We start from the raw sequence: 21,274 nt of genomic DNA, 5'->3' as shown, positions 1-21,274 counted from the left end.
TTGTTGTTTTTTCTTCCAAACTGCTGTTTCCAAGGTCGAGAATAAACCCTCAGGCACAAGATATACTCTTATCTTAAGGAAACACATTATTGCAGTACTTTTGGAGGACGTGTTTTCACATTATTTGGGGTAAAAGCAAATTAGAGTCACATAACAAGCACTACAAGCTGCTGATGTGCGCATGAAATTACAAATGAAACAAACTCTAACTCCACACCAAAGAAGTTGTGATTAGCCTACAAAAGCCATTTCTGACGTAACGCCGAAATGAAAACTTGTCATAAAGCACATTCCTAGAGTTTTGCTTCCCAGTTAGCTCAGTATTTTTGGCGTGTCAGGGTCATAATGCACAATTAATACTACAAACTCCAACCTATTGTTAACAATTATGCAACACATGTTACTGCCAAAGCTGTCGTGAAATAAAACACACTCAAAAGACAAAAAAGTAGGTAAAAAGAGGAGTCCAACTACAGCAGTTATTTACGGCAGCCATCACCAACAGTGTGTGGACATTGGGAAAGTGCAGGGCTGCGTGTCATCCAGTGTTTCAGCTTCAGTGTTCAGCTACCAGTGTATCAGAAGCCAAGGAGAAAGTCCAGCACTGGCTCTCTGTATCACAGTGCAGAGGAGGGTTCGTGTGCATCTGAGTGTGTTTTTTCCAGCATTCCAGGAGCTCTAATGATTTGATGCGGTGGCTCTCAGACTGGTGGAGCCCTCATGGTCATGCTTTTTTGTTCCAGACATCCAGAGCTTGAAACTCAGCCTGTCAGACAAGGCGCTCATTGATATTTTCAATTTTCAATAATATCAATCCAAACCCCTGTCACAGTGGGCCATTTCTTAGATCGGAGTAACGCTGAGGTCTTCAGACAGAGAAAAGCCAGAGTCTCGGTCGCGTGTGGGTTTCTCAGCTTTGGTGTGTCTCCTCACGTCCTCGTGTCCGTAGCTGGCGTGGCGCTTGAGCAGCAGCTTAGGCATACAGGACGAGGAGGTATGGAGGCCTAACGCCAGTCCCAGGGTCGTCCCTGAGGAGACGCTCGGGGCAGAGCTGGTGTTTGTTACGGCTTCCGAGCCTTTGGGCATAACCAGGGGCAGGCTCTCCGCCTCGTAGCTTTGCTCGTCGTAGGCGTAGTTGACGTTGCCACAGGGGAAATTCTGGAGCTTTGCCAGGTCCATGCCAGCTTTCGCGTTCCCACTCGCCGGGGTCTTGTGCGAGGACGTACTCGGAGTGGCTTGAGCCTGGCAGGAAGGGGATGGAGTCGTGGGAGGGCAGAGGCCGGAGGGGCCGAGGTGGGCGGTGGCGGCGCTTTCACACCCAGCCTCGTTGCTCTCTGAGGTCGGGTTGCAGGTCTGTGTGTTGGCGGTGGAGGATGTGGAGCTCGAAAGCGGCATGGACTGAGTGTGAGCCAGCGTCTTCTTCCCCCTGAAGTTTTCCAAAACCCAGGAGCCGTACGTGGGGTTCCACAGGTTCTTGGTCTTGTTCTTCAGCCTCTGGCTCCCCGAGGAGGAGCTGTTTCTGGAGCAAGGCCGGTGGTGCGGAGGCTCGGCGTGGAGCCAGTGGCCGCCCGCAGCTGCTGCTGACAAACCGGGGGCGGGAACCGTCTCGGCCCAGGACGGCTCCAGCGCCTCGCGGCACGATGCCACTTCATGGTGGACGGGCTGGGTTCTCTGGAGGAGCAGTCGAGGTTTCGTGGGCTGTGGGGGGAGCGGGGTAGGACTTAGCCCGAGAGGTGAGAGCCCCAGCTGGGAGGAGGAATCCTGGGAAACAGGGTGAGACACCAGGAGCGGAGTAAGGCTGGTGGAGGTGTGATCAGAGGGACGGATTACTGTGCCACTATCGTCCTCCGTGTTGGGGCCATATTCCACAGGGAGGGGTGTGTTGATCACATCTGGGTCCTGATGAAGAGCAGTGAGATGGACAGATGATAAAAGTCAGTATTTGAATCAGAAGGAGGCAAAAAAAGACTGAAATAAAAACATAAAAACATATTTGGACAATTATATTCTTGCAAAATTAACATGATATGATTTCAACCTGAGTGCAGTAGTTAATTCTTTCCAGGATAGTTGAGAAGTTGGGTCGGTGCTCGGGACAGTGCTGCCAACACTGGGTCATGATCCGATAGCTGCACAGTAACACACAAACACACAGATATATTGTTTAATCTGTATTTCAAACTATATTGTAAATGTGATACTAATGGAGAAATGGTAACACAATAATAAATGTTCTTCTCTCCCACTGCTGGTTCATCATTTTGAAGAGAGAAAAGAAGCAGAGGAAACTTGTGTGTATGATAATAATGATAATAGTGTTGCACAAAGAATGACCATCTTTAATAAATGTAGCGATTTCCAATTAGAAATACTTTATTTAATCCCGAGGGGAAATTTAAATGTCACACAGCAACAGCAAGACAATACAGACAACAACACGTATTAAAACACAAAAAATAATTATAATAAAAAAAATTGAAAATAGTATGGAAATGAACATATGCTTTTCAGATTCAGAAGAGTATCAAGTACTCACACAGGCCCGGGGCAGCCCTTGGGAGGATCCATTCGTCCTCCGCTGGTCACAAACTCCAGCACCTCTTGGTTGGTTTTACAGGGATATGGCATGTAGCCCAGAGAGAGGATCTCCCACAGCAGCACTCCAAACGACCTGCAGGGGGCGACACAGATCAACAACTGACTGGCCTGGATCATTTGAGGTGATGGAGAAAGAAGACAAGACACGTCAAACCTTTCCCGCTCTCGTGCTCCTCACACTGAGTACAACACAAAACACATAACAGAAGTAACACGAGATGTCAGTTGTCCTCAGCGAGAGGCAAGTGTTGAATTAGGATAAATCAAAATCCATTACATTTGTTTTGAACAACAAATCTTCCTGTTGGTCTTCAGAGTGGTTTGTTCTCTACAAGTCTTACTGACCAGCAGTTACAATTTGCTTTATTATGTCACAAAATCTCCAAATCACTGTTCACTTCCACGAAACAGAAAACAAATGAAATCTTTAACTTTGTTGGTCTTGGATCATTCATTTTTTACGAATGTAAGTCAAAAAATTATGTTGATAGAATAAAATATGACACAACACTAACTTTGTTTGTCTCATATCAGTTCTATAACTATTTCATATTACTGTAGTGCTCTGTTTGACCCTCCCTGATGGTGAACAATGCAGTTTGTATTGTCTATTTATGCATTTCCCCACAGTTGTTCCCGGAGGTTGAGTTCTGGTAAGATGATGGAAAGCCAAACAATCTAGCGATTGTATTTCTGATTTGTTGCAGAAGAAATTCGTGATGGGAAATGATTCCTCTTCCAAACAGCTTTAAGCAAAAAGTGAACAATGTCCCTCTGCAGAACTTGGATATATATTTTTTTGTGGTTCACTTGCAGCTGATCCTGAGCATACCCCCCTCTCTCTGTTTAACTATGCCACCCACTGTCTCCACATTAAATTTCTGGTTCCAACTAAAAAAATTCAGATTTGTTCAGACTTTATCTTGAAACAAACCTTTGTTTGGCCTGTGTGAAATATTTTGCTTGTTTCATCATTGGAGAAGTGGTTTGGACACTGCTCAGCTGGCTCTGTGTTTTGAATAAAGACACTGTTGAAGCTGAAGATGCCCAGTTGATATACAGCTTTTTAAACCTTGAACTCTCAGTAGGTCTATCTGGTTTTACTTAGCTGTAAAATTACTCGGTTTGTGAAAATTGGTTTGTGGTAATTAGGAGCTGCCATACTTTTCATCACCCAGCTCTCTCACGTCATTGGAAAAAAAGAGATAAAAATAGATATCAGTGCAAGCCTTCTCCGAATAGTTTGCAGTCAGGAAAATTTGCGCTAGTGCGGTAGTGAACTTTGAATAATATGCTAATTACATTATGATATTCAGCAGTGATCAAAGACCTACAAATTTGTGTGATCTCTAAATCGTGAACTCTTTAACAAGAGGTTTCAAACTGTGGTGCAAACTGCATCTGCATTTAAATTGAAAACAGTTTTTCTTTGTGAATTTACTTTGGAGCCTTTCTGTATATATATCACGTGTTTATACCATGTATCAGTCTTGCAGGTGAAGATTCCCTCCATAAACGCCTCCGGAGGCATCCATTTGACTGGCAGCATGGCGCGGCCGCCTTTCCTGTAATAGCTGGCTCTAAGGAAACAAAAAGCAGTGCTATCAGATTTAGGAATGTCCATTTATCATTGCTTTCGAAGGGAAGGTAAATATCACAAGGTCATGAACTCTGTAAGAACATTTTACAGACTGGCCCCAATAGTGGAAAATTAGATCACTTTTCAAGTGGTCCCCCATTTACCACATCAACCCAGTGCTGCCTGCACTCTGACTCCCATGAGACACATCATCTTAAAGCATCTGGTTTGCTTTGCTTTGGACTTCAAAAGGTGCAGCTCCTGTACACAAACCTGTAAATATCCCGCGCCATACCGAAGTCTCCAATCTTAGCTACTCGGTCAGGTCCAGGACAGGTAAGCAGGCAGTTTCTAGCAGCAATGTCTCTGAAAAACACAGCAGCTGTTACAGAATGAAGCTGCACTCACACTTCAACTTATCTTTTTTTTTAGAAACAAGATTGATTTGTATAGATTTACATTTACATACACACTGTGCACTGGCCACTATAGTGTACATTAGACATAATACTCATGCAATGACAACAGAGAATCTAGTAAATCCAAGCAAATATATACAGTATATCTAGGAAAAAAAGTAAACATATGATAATATCTATGTGTTTTTTTTTACATGTAGCTCTCTCAATTGCACAAAAGAGCGAGTGTAACCCTAGTGCATTATATTTTTCTGTTGCTGATCCCCATGCTATTTAAATGGAGCTCTCAGCAGTAATATAATGACTGGGGCTGAATCTGAACCTGTGTATAAAGTGGTTCTCCTCCAGGTAGCGGCAGCCGCAGGCGATGTCCCTGGCCATTCGCAGCAGGTCCCGCATGGTGAGAGAGGAGGTCTGCCCCTGCGTGTGGCACATCTCAGTTTAGTGTACTCCACAAACACACATTCACATGCAGCAGCAGCAGCAGCAGCAGCACAGACAGGTGTAGTACAGACGTACAGCCCGTGGCCTGTTCAGTCTCAGAAAGCTCTTCATGTCTCCTCCGGTCATCAGCTCCAGCAGGATGAACCGTGGCAAGATGTTCAGACTGACTCCGATGCAGCGCACAATGTTGTCGTGGCCAAACTTGCTGTGGACAAACAGAAAACAGCACTTAGTGCCACATTTGTGATGTGCTGTTGAGGATAGTGGGCGTATTTTTATACTGGACACATGGGTAGTAGAAAAAGGGCATGGAAACACAGATAAAAGAGAGAAGCTCTGATCTCATTCGTAAAACTTTGAGTTTTGTTCTGAAATATACAAACAACAAAGTTGACTTTCCAGCACAGCAATAGATGCTATAAATGGAATTTTATAATGTGTCTCTTCAAACCAATTCAGGCTGTAATTGTAGATTTGAAACTGCACAGGGACAGAACTGTCACCTGTCAAAAAACCTGAATGGGGGCATGCTTTAGTTTCCCTAAATGCTTAAGCAGATTCTAAACTGAACAATTTTCCCTTTGTACATTTCTTTTTCAGAGTTGAGTTGAAACTTTTGGAGAAAAAAAAAAAAAAAAGCTGATGGGCCAAACAGTTGATGGTTGACTTGTTAACATTTTATTCTAATGTGTTGAATAACAGAATACAGATGTGAGGATCACAGCAAAACACAGATTTTACTGGATATGCCGTTTCTTCTTGAGGAGAGATGGTCTTTTAGAGACAGTCACAACAGACGTTTCATGTTGGCTCTTTTATTTATTATTAATTAACTCATACGTGACCTGAGTAATTTGTGTGATCTAATCTAAATTAGTAAAGTCCCTTTGATGTGGATTGATGACTGTCTGTCTCGAAACGTTATCTACAATAAAATATGGAGACTAATTGCTGTTACTTACCAATCAATATCACTCAGGTCTTAAAATAGAATTTAATTAACTGAATCAGAACGTCTCTCTGCAGACACCATCGTCTATTTATTTTTTTAACAGATTGGCCTCTTGTGTAAGAGAACAACCCGTAATTATTATGCTTGTGGTTTGATTGCTGAGTGAGTAATCGGCCTCTGGCTGTTATCTCCCCTCACTCAGAGGAGCACGCTGAGCTAGAAAACAAAGGCAGCACACGCTGGTATGGTTCAAGGTGGCTGCATTGGCTGAATCATCGTGTGAACTAAATTATACAGCGAACAGTACGGTGTGCTGCTGCAGTGTGCTGCACCTCATAATCAGCGCCTCCATTAGGAAATCCATTTCGTCTTGTTCAGAGCAGATTTCTGGAAGAGTCTGTGGAGTAGAAATGACCAGAGAAGCAGTTTGAGGCGTTGCGCTGTGTGCTGTCGTTAAGAAGAACACAAATCTATAATCAGTTGACTATTAAAAAGCAGGTAAAGCCATATGTATGGAGATCACTAGACTCTTTCTTTTTTTACTTTTTCGATGTAATTCTCCTTTTTCAGTCAACAATCATTTTGTGATTTGTGACATGATTATTTTGCACTATTTGATTTCATCTTCGCATAAAAATCGTTAATTTAACATGAAAAAATCCCACATGATTGTGTTTTCATATTTAGTAGCAGCAAAGCAAACAATCTTTAAAAAGTGCATAAAAATATCACACCCCCACACACACACACACACACGTTCATGTGACCTTTAGCAGCAGCACCCCTGTGGGATGTAGTTGAGTGGATTATATGTACTGAACATGATTCTCAGTGAGGTGCTAGGAACTTGCACTTTAGTGAATTTTGTCCCCATTGTGCGAGTGACTTTACCTTTATGGCCACCTGCATGGGACCGTTGTCACTGCTTATCCCCAGAACTTGTCCTTCATAGACTTCACCAAATGCACCATGGCCAAGAGCTCTGAAAAGAAACGAACACAAAAAAACATGAAGAACACAGCAATTGAACACACAAAGGCACTCTGACATACCGCATTCGCACAGGGAGACGTTGTGACCTACCTGAGAAGTGTGATGTTCTTGCGTGGTACTTCTTTCAGCTCACTGAGTGAAGTGGCCTTCCCTGCGAAACAGTAGTTGGGGTTGTAGTCCGTCATGATGGTGGAGGAGCGGATCTTGCTCAGCTTGTACTCTGGACTCTGTAGACGCCCCCTCACTGCGTGCAAGTCGTTCTTCCTGCGACACCACACTAGATTCAAAGATGAGACAGAGGGACAAAGGTCTCAGGAACTTAAAAAAAATATATATACAGTATATAACCAAAAAAAACAAAAAACAAACAATAAGAACATGACAAATACAATCATAATGCTGAATGTCACCAGGACCCCACACTTGCATGTAAGTTGTAGAAACAACTTCCTGACTATCTGCTGAAGGTAGGAGCGGTAACACAAGGAGGGGTCAGGCTGCATCTCATTGGTGGATGTTGTTCAGTGTAAAAACAACATTAACCATTTAAAAAAATGACTTATAAATCTAATTTTTAAATGGTTCACATGCACTAATTTTGTTCCTTAATAAAATACTCCACTGACTTGCACCCTCAAACACTGTCAGGCTCCAAACGGAAAGCAGCAGGAAAGATGGTCTTTTTAACTGCATGCTTTCTGCTTACTTGTCTGAAACTGGTGCCTTCTTTACCCACAATGCAACTCGACAGTCAGTTTGGTTGGGAGATTTAGGTGCATTATGCTGGTGGAAGCCTTGAGCCTTCAGCTTCAAACGGAGGTCTTGTAACCTCACTTTTTGTATAATTTCACAGTTTTAAATTTATAGTCCCCGGCTACAACCTTTTAAATGAGATGTCACAAAGTTCCCTCAGGAGCCACAAAAGCCTACAACCTTTTTCACATCTGCAGCAGTGGCCCCACGAAGAGTTTGATGTGTAAACATCAGTTCCTCTTTCAGAGGGTAAATCCTGCTTTTTTGTGTGGGATGCATGTGGGATGTCCTCTCCTTGGTTACTGCTCCTAGACTGTCTGTGCCAGTGAGTTTGGACTCACCCGCCGTGGAGGCAGCCCACGTCCCCGATGCAGGTTGGTAGTCTGCCAGGGAGGGGGGCGTTGCGTGCAGGTAAGAGGTGCCGTCGAGCCATCGCCCGGTGCAGATGCTAGGGACTCGGGGGAGTTGGGATGAGGGGAGGGTTGAGACGAGGGGGGGAGGAAGTGGTGGAGGAGGAAGGGGTGGAGGAGATGGGGCGCCCAGGGAACAGACTACCTCCCTGCATGGGGGAGAGCTCAGGTGGAGAGACACCGTTAACCTGAAGGGTGTGTGTGTGTGTGTGAATGCGTCTTTTTTTTTCCTTTCTCAAAGCCCCTGATAGATACAACACAATCTCCCTTTCTAAAAGCAAAGCATGTCAGGTACTGCACACAGGTGACCACCATCTTTGTTTTAGTACTTGATTTATTCACTTGCAAATTCACACAATTACACACAATGCAGTTAGTAAGAAGGCACGCTAAATACTTAACCCATTTTTCATAAAGAAGACGTTTGCCCCAGTGTGTTGTGCCCTGTTTGCACTTTGTGTACGATGTCATGCAGTTACACTCCACAGTTCATCTGCAATTCTGTCTGATTACGCTCTGATTACACAGAGTGAATCTATGTTTAGCTTAGCTTTCCTAACCTCAGACTGTGTGCAATGTTGTTACATACTGTACACTAACACTTGGTTTGAAAAGTTTTCTCTGTTCAGAACTTTGTGTTTTTATTTATTCATTTATTTTTTAGAAAATAACATTTTTCTGATGACTCATATTTGGCGGTCAGGCTGGCGTTAACCTTTGCTACCTTGTCCATTCCAGTAATGCATTTCCCGTTCCCCATTCTTTTCAAACACATCTGTCCTTTCACAACACTGTTGCCCCTTTTCCTTCGATCTCTCGTGTCCTGAAAGGACAGTGCGTCCCAATAGTTTTGCCTGCATCTGTAGGAAGAACCAGTTTCTTTCTTTTTTTTTTTTTTTTTTTTTTACATTTTATCAACATATTCCAATACGTCTCCTGAAAGTAGTGTTTTCCAAATGTGCATTTTATGTGTGCAGTAGCAACCACTTCCAATATCAATATTCTCACAGTCTCATGATAGTCCATCATGTCAAGAAAAATGGACATAGTTTGGTTGATTTTCTGATTTATGCCATTTCAGTGCCCCAAGTGTATTTAGATGTTTTGCTTTAAGGTCGACTGGAAAACTTCAATTACCTTACTCAGGTCTCACTGTGAATGGGAAAAACAACTCCTCTAATCCATCAGCTTTACTCTAATACCACTTTCCTTAGAGGAGGTTTATTTTATATCACTGCGTCTGCCATGACTGGTTTTCTTGTCAGTCTGTGTTTGAACCCACAGAGCTGAGTGAAACTGATATTTTCAGCAGGAAGTGCTGTGCAGATTTCTCCAGCGGCCCTCACACAAAGTTCAGATCCACCAACACCGACTGTGGGAAAGAAAGAGGGAGCGACTCCTCCATGGCTTAACTTTGCTTAATATTCAGCCATTTCATTGAGGCCACGGAAAGGCTGTCATAAAGAGAGAGGGAACCTGCTATACATAACATCTTGAACTGCACGTGGTGTAGGATAAGCGGTTTGACCAGTATGTTAAGGATTTCCTTCCCAGTTACCTGCAGCAGACGCAAAAAAGGTGACAAAGGTGCAAAAAGAGCATAGATAGCTGTATAATCCCTCACTGTCCTATATTACTGCAAAATAACTGCACATGTTGTTAAAACTGCAGACAAATAGTGTTTATATGAAGTGTCTGCAGTTCATAAAATAAGGTTTAGTATATAAGTCAACATCTAACAGTATATATTGCATAGCAGCTTTTTAGACCAAGTTAAATGCAACATTTAACATTAGTTATTGTACAACATGAATATTATAATTCATATTAAATAGTACATTGTGGTTGTCTCTTTATCCCTCTGTTGTCTGTCTTTTTCATTTATAGAGTGTTATTTAAACTGCATGAACTGGTTAATTCCCTGATTATTCCCATTTTAAGCACTTTACTCATCATCGGTAAAGCTTTTTACATCATGTCTGACTGTCCACTTGTCTCACATTAACCCGAATCTGCCACCACCAAACACCAGTGAGTTCTTCATTCAGATACAGATGCTCATTGCTTTTCCTCTCCTCCGTCCTGTACATCACAGTGCTTTGTGTCAATAACGTTTAGCTGCATCACAGCTGCAGTCTTTCTGCTATATCTCTTAAACTCTTATCACAGAGTCAATGCCCGGGGGTTCAGATAAACTCATGATTGTAGCTTTTTTCTTGTTTTGCTTATTTTCAGCCTGACATTTAATCTGTGCTATCTAATCTCACCAGTACACATCCACGAGAGAGAAACTTCCTCGTTAAATGTCAAAGCTTTCTGCTTGTACTTGTCATATCCAGTCGTGTTTGTACATTAGTCATACGTTGAGATGGGCTTACAGTACATCTCGACTGTTTCATGCTTCCATGGGAGCAATCGTTCTCCTGTAGGCACTAAATAGAAGATATAAACAATATGCCGTTTGACCTCACCTCCATTATCTAAATTTTCACTTGCAGAATAATTTTGTTTCACACTCTTTGAGCTTATTTCTACCACATTTACAGCCAGAGAAAGAAGAGCATCACCTCAAACAAGTGCTTGAAACAAAAAAGTGTTCGTATGTGGACCCATATCTTTCCTACGGCTCCTTTAATCATCCAGCACACAGCCAGTGGAGGGCACTTGTGTTAGCTTTTTACTGCCATCTATGGTGTTTCAGGTCAGTTTTGACCCGTATTTTAAATAAGCTGTAAAATACACTAAAAACATTTTTTTTTTTCATCCAATTTGTTTTTCTTCTCTTGATTACATTGTTGGGCTTCCTTATCCATGAAAATATTGGTTTTCATATTTTTGGGTGTGGGCCCCTGGGCCTTTTTTGTCAGTATGACCCTTGGCTTCAATTGAACCTCCCTCTTGTCAGCTTTCTGCCATCTGTGGTGTTCGGGTCAGTTTTGACCCGAGTCTTCAATCAGCTATAAAACACACTAAAAACAATTATTTATCATCCCATTTGTTTCTCATCTCTCTGTTATGTTGTTAGGGTTCCTTATCCATGAAAAGGTTTGTTTTGCACTTATGATTTCAGTTTTAACTGTAATTATTGTTCTTATCGTTATAACCGGGTCAAAATTGACCTGAACACCACAAATGTAACAATTTTCACCAGAGCATTTTAGAACTTTGTGAAAAAAAAAAAAGTTTTATTTTGTTTAAATAGAGGTTCCTGACAAAGTCAAAAAGTCTTGATTCTATAAACAAATTTATGTGGTACTTCTATGCATTTAAAACTTGAAAACGGGTCACTGGTGACCTGAACACCAGAGGAAGGTTAAACCAACACTTATCAAAGGTACTCCTGTTTCTCTTGTCAGTAACATCTGGAAGCATCAGTGAATCCAGCTGCGCTCACAGCCGGTGGAAGGTGGAAGGCACAGATTGTACACAGAACTGGAGGAGTCTCTTACTCAGGATGACGCCGGCGCAGACGAGCGCGATGCCGCTTGCAATGGTGGAGACCACGACTGCCAGGATCAGTGACGTCGATATCGGGTCCTGCGTTGCTAGGTCTCGAGGAGAAGCTGCTGGGTGAGACAGAAGAAGAAGAAGGGGTTCAATCAACAGCCCCACAAAAAGACGTTTAATCTGTGGCATCTGTGGTCTGGAATTAAAATGATTTGAGATAACAGTAACTATTACCTAGTCCTATTACTTGGGGTTAACTACATACCTACAATACCAATACATGTCACATTGTCGCTGGCCAGGACTTCGTCTTCGTCGCAGAGACAGAGGATGAGGTGAGTGTCTTCATCGCGCTTGCAGCTCTGCGTCTGGCAGTGGGTGCAGGTCAGCTCCACCTTGATCAGACAGTCCCCGTGACTCTCCATCGCTGGAGGGAACAATGCACACAGAGACATTTACAGCAGGTCATACAGTAGCTGACATGTTTGTTTATTGCACAGAACATGGACTCTGTGGTTTATTCGAGTCAGCCTCACATACATCATCCTGCAGTTAAAAGCAGTCTGCCAACAAATGAAAACAATGTTTATTCCTGTTTGAATAATGTTTGCTAAAAATGACAATGCCTTGCTGCATGTCAATTCAAAATTAAAGCAGAAGTAAGCGATCCGGTCGTTTTGGCTAATGCTGCGTTCCAGGCAGGCTTTTGAAATCGTAAATTACAGCTTCAAGTCACGACTTACGACTTTGTAGCGTTCCAGGCAACCCATGTTTCTCCGACCTGTTTTACCTGTGAGAGTCACTATAACGGCCACTCGTAACTTCCGACCCGTGAACTCGTACCAGATCGAACTGGTACGACTTCACAGGTCGGAAAAACACGAGTTACGGGTTACCTTGAACGCACCATAACATCTTGTCAGCCGATGGAGTTAGCAGCCCCCGCCCTCGTCATGGATCTATTGGTCCTCGTCCCTACATCACCACATTCACGCGCATCCCTTGGCTGCACACACAGCCCTTCATGCCGTTCTCTCTCCTCATTGGATAAAACTTGTAGGATACGAGAAAAGTTTTCTCCTCGGCTCAGAGCAGAGCAGAGTGACTGAGAGACCCGTGTTTCGGACCAAACACTCTATGTAAGTGATTGCTGTCGGAAGATATAACTATTTAAGACTTATATTAACACAAAAATATCGCTTACTTCTGCTTTAAGTAGGCTAAATAGGTTTAAATGGGAGAGAAACTCAGAGCCAAAGAGAAGCTGAACATGTCAGGCAGTAATAGGTGATAGAGTTCTGATAGTGTTGGTTTTGGTCTTTCCATGACATTTACTGACGGGAAGAGAAATCATCCGTCATCACACTAATTTTTTTGACTCCGAACACATTACACACCGTGTTCTGCTTTATGGGATCAATCATGTGTGAAAAATACAACAATATGATTGCGCTGCGATACATTTAGCCAATACAGGCTCAACATCTTGGTCTAGATTTTACATGAAGTTGTAATTTGATACTTCTTCTCGTTATTAGGTTACTCTACATTCTGGACTTAACAGTGCTCCATTGTTTGTGTAGATACAAATTATGAATAGGAGGCTTGTGCCACGTGTGTTGAATATTAAACGTCGGTCTACAGTCAGAGATGAAGAGATGTTTTAACCACATAATGGAAAAACCTATTTGGCTTTCGAACTCAATCGCGATAACATCTCTCTTTCTCTGATCTCTCTATCAATGTGTTTCATGTCGCTGGGGCCGTCATTGTGTTTGCGAGCGATGACTGGCAGCACACGCAGCAACAACAACAGCGTCTTTCACATGAGAATGGAAGTCTGTCTATTGGCGCCGAAGGCAACAGGCTCCATGAGGCTGTGAATTAGTCAACTGTCTTCCTGTTCCTCCTGCTGAATAATTAGAATCAGATGGTAGTCTCACCAAAAACAAAAAGAGAGAAGGGAAGTGGAGGGGGGGGGGGGCACCATCACTTAGTCGTATGTGTGGTGGTGGTGTAAGTGCTCAGACAGATAGTTTGGCACAAACCTAAGTGTAGAGACACACACCAACACACACAAGCCCTGACTGGATCAATAGCTTGGTGAGTTAAGTGAACAGAAGCCCCGGAGTTCAGGCTTTGATCTTCACACTGACTGTGTCTCGGTGCTGTGGGATCAGCCATGTTTAATGCCGTCTTTTTGAGAAAGACCCAAAGCTACGTTGCAAATATATGTTACATAACTCGAAATATGTCTTTGAATTGTGCAAAAATAAAATACAGGGTGGCGTCTTACTTTATAGTCCATTGGATCACCAAAAAAAAATCCTCACTCACCACTCATCCACTCACTTGATTTTCTATCTTTATTTCACTGTCTTCAACTCTGGAGTTTGCTTTCTGTTACTTACCATTCCACAAAAAAACAAAAAAAACAACTCTTCACTTCATTGAGGAAGAAATAAAAATGTACTTTGTGTTCACGTCCCAACCCTTTCCTGTCCTTTCAGCTGCATCTCTCAGTCTTCATCTGCAACAATGTTTTATGTCTTTGTTCTCCATTTATTTAATTCTAGTTTGACCCAATAAATATCAAACCCAACTAGAGCTTACAGCCTTCTTCAAATCAATTATATCAATTCCATTTCATTTTAGCTCCACAGAACAAACACACAGACAATTTACTAATACAAACTAACAAAGACCCCAAGGTCTCGTTTCCTTTCCTATTGGGCTTTTAGCTATCAACAACATGGAGCATTAGACTGGACTCTACTTTCATTTGTACTAGTCCTTTGTCACCATTGTTGTCTTTACATAATCGTGACATCATGTGGTGCATTAGACTGAATCTCACCAGCCAGAGGTTGCAGGAAAATCTCTCCCATCGGATGAATAAACGAGACTCCGTTCTGACCGTCGGCTGTGATCTCGTCCATCAGCGCGGCGTCTCCTCCTGCCACACATTTAATGACGTCAAGTCACCAGTCTCCCAGCATTACAGTAACACCTTTTTGGTCCTGTTATGATGGTTTTAACTCATCAGTATGTACGTTATATACTTCTTTTTTGTCTGTTTGCCACCACTCTCAACTGTTTTCTGTCTACTACATTTTCACTTCAATGACAGAAGATTGAAAGATACAATGCTGTGATTAGACTGCAGTCATCTTACAGTAAAGCTGCTCCATCCTGCAGGCTATGGCAACCATCTAAATTTACTCAAGGATTAAACCGTAGAAATAAAGAATAGGAATATGTGGAATTAGTCTGTGTGACAATCATAGCAAAGGACTGGAATCTGTGACATTACATATGCCATTACATTTTCTGTAAGAAGTCACAGACAAAGACAAGTCATTATTTTAGGACAGAAATGCAACAAAAATTATGAGCGGTCTTCTTTGATTCAGGGGGTGTCCACTGAGATGGCATGAAATAATGAGACAGATGAAAAGAACAGGCATGAAAGTGATTTGGGCTTTTCAGTGCAGGGGTAGAAAATGGTACAGCAGTGTGAAATATCCTATACGGTATCACTTTACAATAAGGGTCCATTACTTAACGTTAGTTAGTACATTATTAAGCATTAATATATAAACTAATGTGTTAATTAATGCTGAGTAATGCATACATAATGATAACTAATTTCATTATTCAACTTTTAAATGTATTAACTACCTTTGAGTAGTAAACATTAATAAACTGCTTACTAATAGGCTACAATAATTAATGTGTTTCCTAATCCTAAGTAATACATAATAATGATTGTTAATATATTAATTAATGCTTAATAATGTTCTAACTAATGTTAATTAAGGGACCCTTATTGTAAAGTGTTACCATACTGTAGTGCAATACAGAGTGAGGACACATAACCAAATGACAAAAGTGTAACAGGTGATCAACAAACACAAAAAAAAACTGACAAAAAAAAAAGACAGTGTGAAATATTGTTACCTCTGTACCCTCCTCCGCCACCTCCGGCTGTGCAGGCCCCACCGCCACCTCCAAAACCCCCGAAGGTGGACCAGCCCAGCTTGGACTGGGCCAGTGGACATGATGACCCCCCCTCTGCACCCTCCACCAGAGGCTTGCCAGCTCTCGGGTAAGGACTAGGATTGTCTTTCCAGCCTCCACCTCCACCTTTGGAAAATCAAACAGAGACACAAAATGAAACCTTATTACAATCCAATATAAGTAGCCTGTGGAGGCAGAAACAACACAGACAGACTGAGATCATCGCAGACTGCTGTGTTCGACAGCTACAGAACGGTATGGGGTGAAAAGCAAGCCTGAGTTCCCACTGACTAATGTCTTTAATAGTTTTTAAAATCAAACAAAAATGCTCCAATCTCCCTTACAAAGAACAAAGCTTATTTTCTCTTTTTCTTGTAAATTCAACAATGTTGTTTGTTGTTACTTCAGCGATTTCATCAAAGACATTATACAACTATTTTCAGAGGCTGATTATCGCACAAAATCACTACAAAACAGATTCAATCAATGTGTGCGTGTCTGAGGAGTTCTTGTCAGTCTTAGGCAGCTCTGCTCACAGGATCATCATCTTTGCCATTTCTGCCATATGTTCATCTGTATTGGCTCCACTCGGCTCTTACTGGCGTCCACTGAACTGACTGAGCACGCACGGTAAATTAGCAGCAGAGGCATTCAGTGAGAGAGAGCTGTCAGACCGGGTGTTCAGGCAGCAAATCTCAAGGCGGCGAGCCGTTCCAGGGAGAGAGCTCGAGGTGGGAAGGTGTCCAGCTGGAGATGTGACCACAAAGACACACTCCACAGAAGTAAGTCTGAGATTTTTCTTTCTGGTCACAATTGAGCAGACAAGAGGGGCTCTACAGCAAAGCTTCTCCCACTTTGTCAACAATTTGTGAAAGCCGTGTTGAAAAATGATTCAATGTAGAGAAAAGCGAGTTGCCAGGAACGAGTGTAGTCATCACAATGGGTGATGAAGAGTTGACATGTTCAGTCATCAACGGATCAAATTAACTTCTAAATGCTAATGAGCAGAATCTCACATTTATCCAGCATGTCTTCCTAAGCTTAAGTAACTATCACAAAAAACTGAATCCCATCCTGTGATCCATGGTAATGACATGTATCTCCTGCAGCTCCATTCTCATGTGACAGCAGGACGACCAGTTAAAATATCTTCACCAGCAGCACACAGGCACGCACACACACACACACACACTACTGAGAGCTGCATATTTTCTCTGACGGCCTGATCTTTATCTAAACAATCCCACTGAAGTTTCAATAAGATGAGCCGATAGACGGTCTCTGTTGAGGCTTTACTGGTCAGGGGGGATTTACTGAGTACGTTCCAGCAGACATTTCCAGGAGCAGAGAGAGACATGTCTGCCGTATATGTCCCACTTCAAAGGTCAAGACCTGTCATGAAAAGGAGAAATAGGATCCAGATAGCACCCATTATCCACAGGCCAAACATATGTTGTTGTGTGAGAGCACGCATCATGCATGCCGCCATGTGCTTCAAGTGTGTTTACAAAAAAAAAGTTTTTTAAAGCCACCTTTTGGAGAGATGAAAAATGTGCTTTTAATTTCACACAGTAATTCGAATCGACTCAGTTTTAAGGAGCAATGTCTGCAGTCATCTGAGGCTCATAGCTCTTGATACAGCACTTGATGAGAACACCATGGACATTTACCTGCTGTGATAATTGAACATAAACCTGGTCACAAGGCATATTCCATGACAGAGCCCAGTTAAATGTCATGAAAAAGGTAACTAAATGCAGAATTTATATATTTTTACAAGCCATTAAAAGGCACTGGGAGCCTGGGATGCCCTGCTGGCCTTAGGGTTTATGGTAAGAACTTAAAACCCCAATATCCCTGCTTCAAAATCAGCTGGGACTCATACTGCGTGTTTACAATGCCTTTGTCTTCATCTTCTGTTATGTCTTCACTGTTGACTACCTAATAAAGCCCCCCAAATCGCTGTTGAACAAAACAGAGTTTCCTTTATTCCAAATTACTTACAGACCTCTCTGTAAACAGGTTTTAGTACTTTTGACTGAAGAAGTAGTCTCTATGGGGACGGCTGACCAAATGTTGTATGCATTACTCAGAGTAAGAGAAGAGCTGTGTTTTAATTTTTTGATCGTTAGACAATGACACAAATAAATATCTCAAAATCATCCTGTAATATCCTGGGATGGTATTGCTGGTATAATTGATATAAACGGACCTGCAGCGCCAGTACGACCGCTGTCACTGGGGCGTAGCGTGCTGTTTTCGTACTGCTCCAGTGGAATCTGGTCTGGACTGGACTCGGGGTCCTCGAGGTAGGCATTTCCACCTCCACCAGCTGCGATCAGCAAAGGAATCAGCTCACCATTCTCCATCTGACAGGACAGCAGCACAGAAATGATCATTGCTTTGAGTCCTCTTCAAACGTGGACAAGTTAAGTGCTCCATATGGATATATTTGGCATCTAACCATTTCACAGCAAATGGAAAATGACTTAAGTTTTGACAAAGTATCAGTTTCAGTGGGAAAAAAACTGAACGTGATTCAGGAGACGTCCATTTCTATGACAGATGGGAGCATTCAAGTGTGTGTTCAATCTATATTAAAACTGGATTAGAGTGTGAGACTCTGATTCGTCTCGGTATGTCTGCAGACATTTTTGATGCCTATCAGCACACACATTTAATCTGTACGGTGCTGAGGCAAGACAAAGTTTCCTCTGTCACCTTAAAGATGTAGGTAGCTCCCCCTCCTCCGCCTCCTCCTCCAGCCCACTCGGCGCCAGTCTCTCCCCTGAAATCATCTTCAATCACTGACCACTCTCCAAGGCAGATCTTCTCGGTTTGGGGATTTCTCTGCACCAAGGGTCAGAGGGAGATTCAGGTTTCAGGAAAAGGAGCCTTCTCCACAAAAGAATAAATGAGGCAGGCAAGATTTTTTTTAAAATCTAGGTCACTCTCCCTCTGGCAGAAGGAAATCCCACTGGGAGATCACACACGTCAGTGAATCCTCCAAGCCTTACTTCACTCTCACCCCACTCACCCCTGGGCATGCATCCTCTCCCTGGTGGCCCACCAAGATGTAAAGTAGATCCCCTTTCTCCAGAGGAAATATGGCAGAGATGAAGACCCCGTGGTTGGGTCTGTTGTGGTTTTTGGCTCCTTTCCCTCCTGCAGCTCCATAGGCAGAAATCCTGAGGGAGATTAATGTGCCACAAGGGAATTAAATCAACTGTCTCGTGCTTAGTACTATACATCATACCAGACAGAGGGACTGGAGTACACCTGAGAAAACTGATATCCATTTCTGACAAAACACCAATCAATACACAGTCATCTGTGGCTTTACCATGATTTCAACAAACACACACTCTGTATTGATACTAGCAAAAAAAAACCCCATCTGTGTTTAATTTAGCTTTAGCAATTCAACACCCTGTAAATCCTGTGATTAATCTTGCCATTTCGCTGTTGCCTCATTTCATGTTGTGAGTGTGATAGTACGATCTCATGACCAGCTGTGCAAAGACAATCAAACAGCTTGAAGTCTTGATCTGGCAGGACAACAATCAGTTACACTGAGCGGTCAGAACAATTTAGTTCCTTAGCATGCAGTCACACCTCTAAAGTGTCATTTAGCCCAGATCTCTGAGTCACACAACGCTGTCAACACATGTGGATGTCTACTCTCTCCTCAGCAACGAAGCCATACATCAGCGAACTATGTACTGTAAAGAAGCGTAAGCTCCTACTCTCTGGATTTAAGGAATCGTTGATTTTGCAGAACAAGTCTGGCTATATTTCATATTTTAATTATTGTCAACAAATATTGTGAAGTCATATCTCAGTAATTTAACTTCCCATCCCTGTGTATGCTCAAAAGCTCTCAAGACAGTGTGAGCACACGGGCTCAAAACAAGCCAGAGGAACATGTCACCCATTGCAATGTTGTGCGTCATTTCATGCATTTTTATACAGAAACTTTCATCTTGGTGCTCAGATAGATTCCCTACAGTATAACTTACTGGTATCTGTTGGTAGCAGGTACCCTCCAAATTTGCACTCCTTTCAATGGACCCTCCTTCCCCACAGTAACACTGACATTTTTGTTTTTGTAGGTGCTGTCACACTGGGCCTGTGTTGGACCGTGGGGACCACTGGCGCCGCATGAGGTAAACCACCATGTCATCAGAGAAACCTCTAGAAAAATTGGAGACGAAGATAAGAAAAACACTGTCATGAGCTGGTGGGAGATTTAAAGGTTATTGAGGGAGTCAGAAAATGTTGGTAGCATACTGTACATGTATATTCACCGTGAAAAACCAAAGGAAAAACATGAAAATGCCTGATATTAAAGCAGAAGTAAGCGGAATGTTTGTGTTAATATAAGACTTAAATAGTTATATCTTCCGACGGCAATCACTTATATAGAGTGTTTGGTCTGTAAGCCGAGGAGAAAACTTTCCTTGTATCCTACAACCTTTATCCAATGAGGAGAGAGAACGGCATAAAGGGGCGGTCCTCTCTGTGTGTGCAGCCAAGGGATGCGCGTGAATGTGGTGACGTAGGGACGAGGGCGGGGACTGCTAACTCCATCGGCTGACAGGAAGTTAGCCAAAACGACCGGATCGCTTACTTCTGCTTTAAGATAAAGATAAACTGTTGAACACTGAAGAACAGAAGTGAGATTTCTTCTTGTTTGTTAATTCTGTTTGCATAATGGATTAAAAATGGTATCCATGGTGATACCGCATACTACCTGAGGCGGAGGGCTCTGGAAGGGGACTTAAGATGTCCTCCAAGTCCATCATGGACAGTAGAGCATTGATATCTGAGGGGGGGATATAGGATAGAGAAAAACGGGAGGAAAAAGAAAGAGGAAAAAATAGTCACAGTCCTACATCTGCATTTCACTAGAATTAATATTACAGATCAAAGGAAATGAGAACAATTCAAGGAAAAGTATGATGGATGAACAGAGAGATTAATATGCAGGAAGAATTCATATACAGGGACACATCATGAATACGTTTCTCTCCTATACCTCACCATCCCCCAAACTCATCAGAACAGAGTTTGTCCACTCATTGGTGATTTCACTCAGCGTAGTTTCCGTGACACTTTGACATTTTTACAGGACAGTGTTGTATTGTATTTTGCCCAACCCCTCCGAGTCCCGACCAGTGGTCCAGTGCACTGTCAGGCCCTTCCCTGAAACCAATCCGATATACTGTAGATGAACTTGCTTAAACAAGCCACCAGGCTCAACATTGACATAAAACAGCAAGCAAGTGTCTCCAGCACTACGACATCCCAGCACAGAGGGAGGTCATGAATGTGACAAGGAGAAACAATAAGCTAAGCTGTGTTCGGCTAACATTACCCTGGGATCCTAAATCTACCCTGATGTTAGAAAGAAAATGCTTCAGTCTTTCAAAACTGCAGTTAAACATCATTGTGCCTCCCTTGAGGTTTTAAACCATTTCTCCCTTAAATCATGCCCAAACAAAAACTGCCTTCTCCCTTTAACTGAATTACTCCCTCAATTTTGTATTCACTCTAATACCATGCAAAATGGTAAAAAACCATCCTGGACCATTTAAACGGAGCAGAGAGCGAGTGCCCTCACATGACTGTGAGAGTTAAAAAAACAGCACTAACAAGT

The 21,274-nt window shown here is 42.5% G+C and overlaps 1 protein-coding gene across 2 annotated transcripts in view; it reads right to left on the bottom strand.

Moving 5' to 3' along the window:
- The window catches only part of ltk (leukocyte receptor tyrosine kinase), a 55,504-nt gene continuing 34,230 nt past the window's right edge, over nt 1-21,274 (bottom strand). For both annotated transcript variants that reach the window (XM_085768504.1, XM_085768505.1), the window contains exons 11-29: nt 20,369-20,440; nt 19,635-19,809; nt 18,653-18,803; nt 18,337-18,465; nt 17,828-17,984; nt 15,556-15,741; nt 14,453-14,551; nt 11,861-12,022; nt 11,598-11,711; nt 7,076-7,262; nt 6,884-6,974; nt 6,325-6,389; nt 5,116-5,245; nt 4,919-5,016; nt 4,451-4,543; nt 4,077-4,178; nt 2,537-2,671; nt 2,039-2,129; nt 1-1,899 (exon numbers count right to left, since the gene is read on the bottom strand). In XM_085768504.1, the coding sequence (XP_085624630.1) occupies nt 844-1,899; nt 2,039-2,129; nt 2,537-2,671; nt 4,077-4,178; nt 4,451-4,543; nt 4,919-5,016; nt 5,116-5,245; nt 6,325-6,389; nt 6,884-6,974; nt 7,076-7,262; nt 11,598-11,711; nt 11,861-12,022; nt 14,453-14,551; nt 15,556-15,741; nt 17,828-17,984; nt 18,337-18,465; nt 18,653-18,803; nt 19,635-19,809; nt 20,369-20,440 (3,293 nt within the window). In that variant the 3' untranslated portion in view covers nt 1-843. The remainder of the gene's footprint in view (nt 1,900-2,038; nt 2,130-2,536; nt 2,672-4,076; nt 4,179-4,450; nt 4,544-4,918; nt 5,017-5,115; nt 5,246-6,324; nt 6,390-6,883; nt 6,975-7,075; nt 7,263-11,597; nt 11,712-11,860; nt 12,023-14,452; nt 14,552-15,555; nt 15,742-17,827; nt 17,985-18,336; nt 18,466-18,652; nt 18,804-19,634; nt 19,810-20,368; nt 20,441-21,274) is intronic.

The sequence above is a fragment of the Trachurus japonicus genome, chromosome 22, assembly GCF_045865225.1.
Source record: "Trachurus japonicus isolate A0001 chromosome 22, Traja_1.0".
Taxonomy (NCBI): Eukaryota; Metazoa; Chordata; class Actinopteri; order Carangiformes; family Carangidae; genus Trachurus; species Trachurus japonicus.
Note: the sequence above shows the minus strand (reverse complement) of the source record. Positions and strands in the feature narration are given on the sequence as shown.